At 40.1% G+C, this 6,211-nt stretch overlaps 1 protein-coding gene across 1 annotated transcript; it reads right to left on the bottom strand.

Annotated features, from left to right (window-relative positions):
• Positions 1-240: 240 nt before the first annotated feature.
• Positions 241-5,343, bottom strand: dnase2b (deoxyribonuclease II beta). The gene is made up of 6 exons (XM_086263427.1): positions 5,174-5,343; positions 4,887-5,061; positions 4,269-4,347; positions 3,449-3,610; positions 2,109-2,306; positions 241-1,537 (listed from the first exon to the last, which is right to left on the bottom strand). The coding sequence occupies exons 1-6, from the start codon at positions 5,278-5,280 to the stop codon at positions 1,203-1,205; spliced, it is 1,056 nt and encodes a 351-aa protein (XP_086119553.1). The 5' UTR covers positions 5,281-5,343; the 3' UTR covers positions 241-1,202.
• Positions 5,344-6,211: the final 868 nt, after the last annotated feature.

Here is a 6,211-nt window from a genome sequence, read left to right as displayed (position 1 = left end):
GAGTAGTATCGAATTGTAGATAGTCGGAAAATCATTTGAATGAATTGTATGAGTCACCTGGTCTGGCCAGTAGGTGACACTATTTACCCCAAACACTAAACGCACACACAGTTACAGGCCAAGTGCCTCTTCAGTGGAAATAGAAACTGAACAAACATGATGATGACTACTCCAGAGGCACCAAATAAAACAAAATAAAATAAAATAGATTCCATTAGACTACATGTACCTCAGTCTCACTGAGCAGTAGACCAGATTTTAATGTTGTCAGTCTTTATTATGTTGCACATCATACTACAACATATGGTTCCATATATTTATTGCAGAACTTATAAAACGTAAAAACAACTTCAAATATGTAGCATCATAACACAAGTGCACACACTGTGCTAAAATAATATGAATACAAACACCCAAAGATTCAAAAGAAAATTACAAAACCTTTTATCTGTAGCACTAATAGTGTTATAGTTTCATCTCTGCTGGATGAAAGGAAGCGACATAGATCAATGATTTTGTCTCTTGCTCCTTTTGTAAAAGGAACAAGACATTGTGCAGACATTGTGCAGACATGGTTGTTTAAACACACAGCCGCTGACATCTCCTGAAACAATGTGCGGCTGTGATCTACAGTCTTACTAACCTTATTTCTGTTTTGTTTTATTGAATTGAAAGTATTATTTTTTTAAATCTATTTATACTTGTGGGCTGCTGGTTCCATACAGCTGCTTTAACTCAAACAAAGGTGGATAACTAAGTGTATCCACCACATAATTAACATGCAGTCACTGCTATTTTTCAAAAGCTTATTCACCAGTTTAAATTGTAAATACATTATTATTGGTGGCAGCAGATGGCCCCGCCCCTCCCTGAGCCTGGTTCTGCTGGAGGTTTCTTCCTGTTAAAAGGGAGTTTTTCCTTCCCACTGTCGCCAAAGTGCTTGATCATAAGGTGTCATATGATTGTTGTATGTATTGTTGTAGGGTCGACCTTACAATATAAAGCACCTTCGGGTGACTGTTGTTGTGATTTGGAGCTGTATATGTAAAACTGAATTCAATTATACACATACATTATTATATGTGAGTCTCTATGTTACTTCTACATAGCAGTCAACCCTGGAGACAGAATCATAGTGTCTCGCTCTGCCACTGTCAGCCAGTGTCACACTGATTCTTAATCACTTTGCTTTTCCTTCTCAATTAGCACTGAATGTACCAATCCACCACCTGCCTGAAGGCCTTATAAATCAAAGGGTTGGAGGAACAGATCAGACCGCCACCTCGCCACAGCTGGCCCATCTCTCTGTTCAGGTCTCCCAGGCAGGTCACCTGGTCCTCATAAAGTCGTGACACGCACCACTTTGAGTGGTCGTAGTGCGAATAAAACAGGATTGATCTGGGAAGCTGGATTTTCTTAATGTTCATGGTGTGTTTGGCCAGTGAGCAGTTGGAGGGCAGGTCGTGACCTTGTCTCTGCCAGGACTCCACTAAAAGGTCGGCGCCCAGTTCCTGAGCCACCCAGCCTGTGTAGATATCTGAATGAAAGCCAACAGAAAAACATGTCAGGTACTAGAGTAGTCTGTACTCGAATCATTGTGCTAAATGAAACGTATAATGTTTTTATACCATTAAATAGCATTTTTCAAGTTGTTTTGGCAATTTGCCAAATGATATGAGAATAAAGGAAATGCAAACGTGATAAGCTCACACTTCCTTTTGCATTATGTATGATTATGGTAAAATAAATACATTGTGAGCTCTGTGTTGTTTTCATGCATAAATAAACCTTTGTGTGGATAATTATTCTCTCTAAATAATAAAAATATACATATACACAAACTGAGAAACAAAATACTGCATGTAACTAAGATCCAAAAGTCAAAGCAGCTGTGAGTATACTTTGAAAGCCCCGGCTGGGACGTGATAATGCACGTCACTGTGCAGCGACGATAGCGTGTCTGCGCCTGATAATCAGTGACTGTGGTCGACGAGTGAAATGTGCAAACATGGCAGCAGGCTACAGGAAAGAAGTCTGCTCTTCTAAAATGTACACGATGAGCAAGTAAATGCCTAAAAGTTTAAAAAAGGGCATGCGGGGTATCTTACCATCCACAAAGTTTTCAGATTTAGCAAAACTGACAAACTTTTCCCCTCCAGCTGAAAAAAGCTGCTCCATTCTCTTATTGGAGGACAGCTGTGGTTTGGAGTCCGCACATAACTGGGCCAGCTGTGGCAGGTCAGCCGAGAATGCAGCAGGAACAGAGCAGTTATAGAAACGTGGGTAAAGGTAGACCAACTGCTTTGCTGGAGATTGAAGAGGAGAGAAATAAGAGATGATGTATATTAGATGGTCGTATAGCGAGAGTATTCCTTACAGCCGCAATGAGCATTTACGATAATGACACTGATGTTGATTCTTTACTGTTAGTCTCATCAAGTTTATTAATTAAATTCTTGGCAAATATCGAATTTTCGCATTCAAGGCTTTTTATATAGCAGATATTACATTTAGCTAAATTAAATGTCCTCCAGTCTTTCTTTGTAAGCACTTTGTTGACACATTAACTTGGTAAAATGTGAAAAAATTGATTATTAATAAAAAACATAGTAATTCAAATAAAATACTATTATAGTGAAACTGTTATGATCACCACAGAAACACAGAATAATTCCGAGTAGCTGAACACGTGTGAGGAAATCCCCTAAAGTGTCCCTCAGACACGCTTCGTAGCAAAAACAATTTCACAGGTTCATTATAATACTTGTGTGCAATGTGGGGTTTCCAAACAAAAGAAACAAATCACCTTATTAATAACCTTAAAATTTCATTTTACACATTTGCTCAGTGAGAAATCCAGAAAAAAGCAGAGCAGCATAAAAACTCCAAATAATTTAAAACTCTGCGCACATTTAAAATGATTTTTGAATCTTTATGTACCGTTAAATGGGGAGACGTGTATAAAACTGCCTGTAATTCAACAATTGAACAAACAGTTCATCACCTTGAATTAAAGCTGAAAGTCTGGATTTCACATCTTGATTCAAATTACATCGTGATCGTGAACGGAGGCAAAATTACAAAAATTCTCTTATTGTCCAGATGTTTATGGGCCTAACTGTGTGTATGCATGTAAAAGAAAAAAGCTGATGATTGCTTTGCATTAAACCAGGGGTGCTGAATATAAGGCTCGGGGTCCAGAATCGGCCCAGCCGAGTCCGGCCCACCATTAGGCTGTGGAAAATGTGAAGGAGTGCATAATTTTGAACATTTACCAGGATTTTACAGTATTTCCTGTTGGTAAAGAATCTCCCTCATTCATACGACACCAAAGTAATTAAGTAATAGATCAACTATTAAAAGGGTTTTTTTTACATATTTGTAGGTTTTTTTCAGTGGGTTCACAGAAAAAAAGGAGATTTTCGCTCTGTGCTTCATGAGAGCTCACCTATATGAAGAAACTGTTGGTACTGGTAGGTCACACACAGTGCAGTCTGGCCATTGACTTTGCCAGACGACGGGTATAGGTACCCTTTCTCGGGGAAGGAAGGGAAATGGGGAATGCTGTGCGACAACCAGAAACCTTGAGCGCGGTCAAAGAGCAGTGCCCCTGCAGGACACACACAAACATACGAAAGTTGGAATGATTACACACAGATACATGCGAACCAGCACGCAGATGCAGAAAGATTTCCATCAGTTGTGTTGCTGATAAGAGTCAAATGTGCAGTTGGAGCTATCGGACAGATGGTCTTTGCCCGTGTCCTCCCCCTACAACACCCTATTGCAGGCAGAGGAAACCTAAACCCTATTGATTTTTTCTTTTTCCAAAGCTTGACTAGCAGTCTGGAAATGCATCTGCCGGTAACTGTCACAGACACAAAACATGCTGTAACTTGCACTGTTGCATGGGGAATAGTTGTGCACTTGTACATGTAACATAGTGTGGCTACATATATACACAATAACTACCTTAATTTAATATAACAGGTTCTTAAATTTGTCAAACTACCACAAATGTCCATTTTTACAGCCTCTCCACGTGGTATTAAAGGTGGAAAATGTAAAACAGACTTTCCTGGACATTCCACCTTTACTTTGCACATGTGTCATGTGGCAGTCATAGCGCTGCTATATTTTCTGCTGACAGTGAAAACTCTGGGAATAAAACCTGATCAATCTTGTTGCGTGGTCACAATAATGAATAAAAGTCTTGAGATGAAAAGAAGAGGAAAGAAGCAGATTTCTTCCTGCCGACTGTACCGTACCTTTAGTGTGTCCATATTTTTGAATGTATTTCAGGTCTGGTGGGGCGTCGTTATAGAGTGCATACACTGAGGTGTTTGACTGCCAAAAGACCCCCAAAACAACAACATTTGTTATTTTATACAAGTGAAAGTTATTTATACAAGAAGAATAATTGAGAGGTGACATTAGGGACGCCCTGCAAAACCAAAATGCTTATTACACCTTATTACACTTTGGCTTACGTTAATGGCAAATGGAATAAGGGACCAACTGAAAGAACAAAGAAGAAGAAGAAGAATGCCACAATAACCAGCTAATGGCTTCATTCTTATAGCAAAGATATTTCAGAGAAATGTTTGTTTTCTGTCTGCCTGGGGAAACTGAACTAAATATTTCCCTGACACCTAGTTTATTTGTCCTGATTACTTTAAGATCTTACATAAACTCCAGACTTACATACACTCCAAACTGGTAGTTTGTGTTGTTTCTGACTGTTCAGTGTCAACTCAGTTCCTCATATTAAATAAAAGAGTTCCTACTCAGCAAACTGGCACGAGCATTATCTCTGATAATTCCCATTAACAAACTAAAGTCTCACTCATCGTATAAAAACCCACAAAAAGACGGAATAATCTCACCTTGTACTCTTTTCCCATGTAAAGCTGGTTCAGTGTGTTTGTTATGGCTCCTTGGCTGGAGTTAATCGTGTATTTACTCATTTCCCAGCCTTCTTTTGATGAATCCAAGTACATGTACTCCACCCCACTGCCGATGTCATCGATTCTGTATTTAGGCAGTTTGTAGACGATAAACCTTAGAAGGAAAGAGACAGAAAACCACGTGTCTTTTCTTGGGAAAATTGAAGGAATTAATCATCAGTATGAATATGGAGGCATTAATATTTAAAAATATCATATTAACTCACCAATCGACTGCCTCGCCTTCTTCATTTCTACATGAAATGTCAGCACCACAAACTGTGCAACACAAAAGCACAAAAATCTGTGAGGATAAACTAAAGCGTGAGATCATCCTGAGTGACTCCTGCAGCTGAAGTCAACACGGCAGCGACTGACGAAAGGGAAATCTGAAATCTGCTGCTTTCTGATTGTGAAACCAGCACATCTGCTTTTAGATGCAAAAATGGGAAGTCATAAGATGTTGTCACATGACGGGAAAATACTGAAATGACTCTGTCAGCAATTAAATGTTTCAGAATGTTTATAGATTTTTATTTTTTGCCAACCTTGACAGATCAGCTACTTTACTTGTCCTCGTATTATTTATATATGTACTGTATGTTAATGTTTTTTGTGTTGCTGATTTTTAATTATGCAAACTGCCTTCGTTACAGCATCAAGTACTGTTCACACCTGATTACTGTACTGGTCAGGTCTTAATTTTACAATGAAACCACATGTTGACGTAAAAGGGGAAACATCTCTTTGGTAAAACAACTCATAGTTGAAGTCTGACAAAGTCACATCTCTGAGCTCCTTTTTGTAATGTTTATAAGCCAAACTGGATTTCATAAGCTCATCCAGTTTATTGTTGAGGAAACTCTTTAAACATAGTCTTGGTAGCCGGGGATCGGTCTGCCAGGTGCTCCGCTCCTGGACGCCGCCCGGCACACAATGTACCTGACCCCTACGATGCCTCCTGCGGGTGGTGGGCCTGCAGGAAGATGGACCCATGTCCCTTTTTAGGGACTAAGTCCTGGCCACCAGACGCTCGCTCTCGGGCACCTTCCCTGGGCCTGGCTCCAGGGCAGGGTCCTGGTAACCCTAGGCGGGGTGAAGTGTTCTTCTCATAGGGGTCTTCTGAATCACTCTTTGTCTGGTCCCTCACCCAGGACCAATTTGCCATGGGAGACCCTACCAGGGAGCAGAAGCCCGTGGACAACATAGCCCCTGGGATTCCTGGGACACACAAACCCCTCCACTACGATAAGGTAGCAATTCAC

Source organism: Aulonocara sp. 'chitande type north' Nkhata Bay, linkage group LG15 (genome assembly GCF_057382095.1).
Source record: "Aulonocara sp. 'chitande type north' Nkhata Bay isolate Kocher_YH1m ecotype deep benthic linkage group LG15, A_spYH_male_GT1.1, whole genome shotgun sequence".
Taxonomy (NCBI): Eukaryota; Metazoa; Chordata; class Actinopteri; order Cichliformes; family Cichlidae; genus Aulonocara; species Aulonocara sp. 'chitande type north' Nkhata Bay.
The sequence above is the reverse complement of the archived record's forward strand: the minus strand, read 5'-3'. Positions and strand labels throughout refer to the sequence as shown.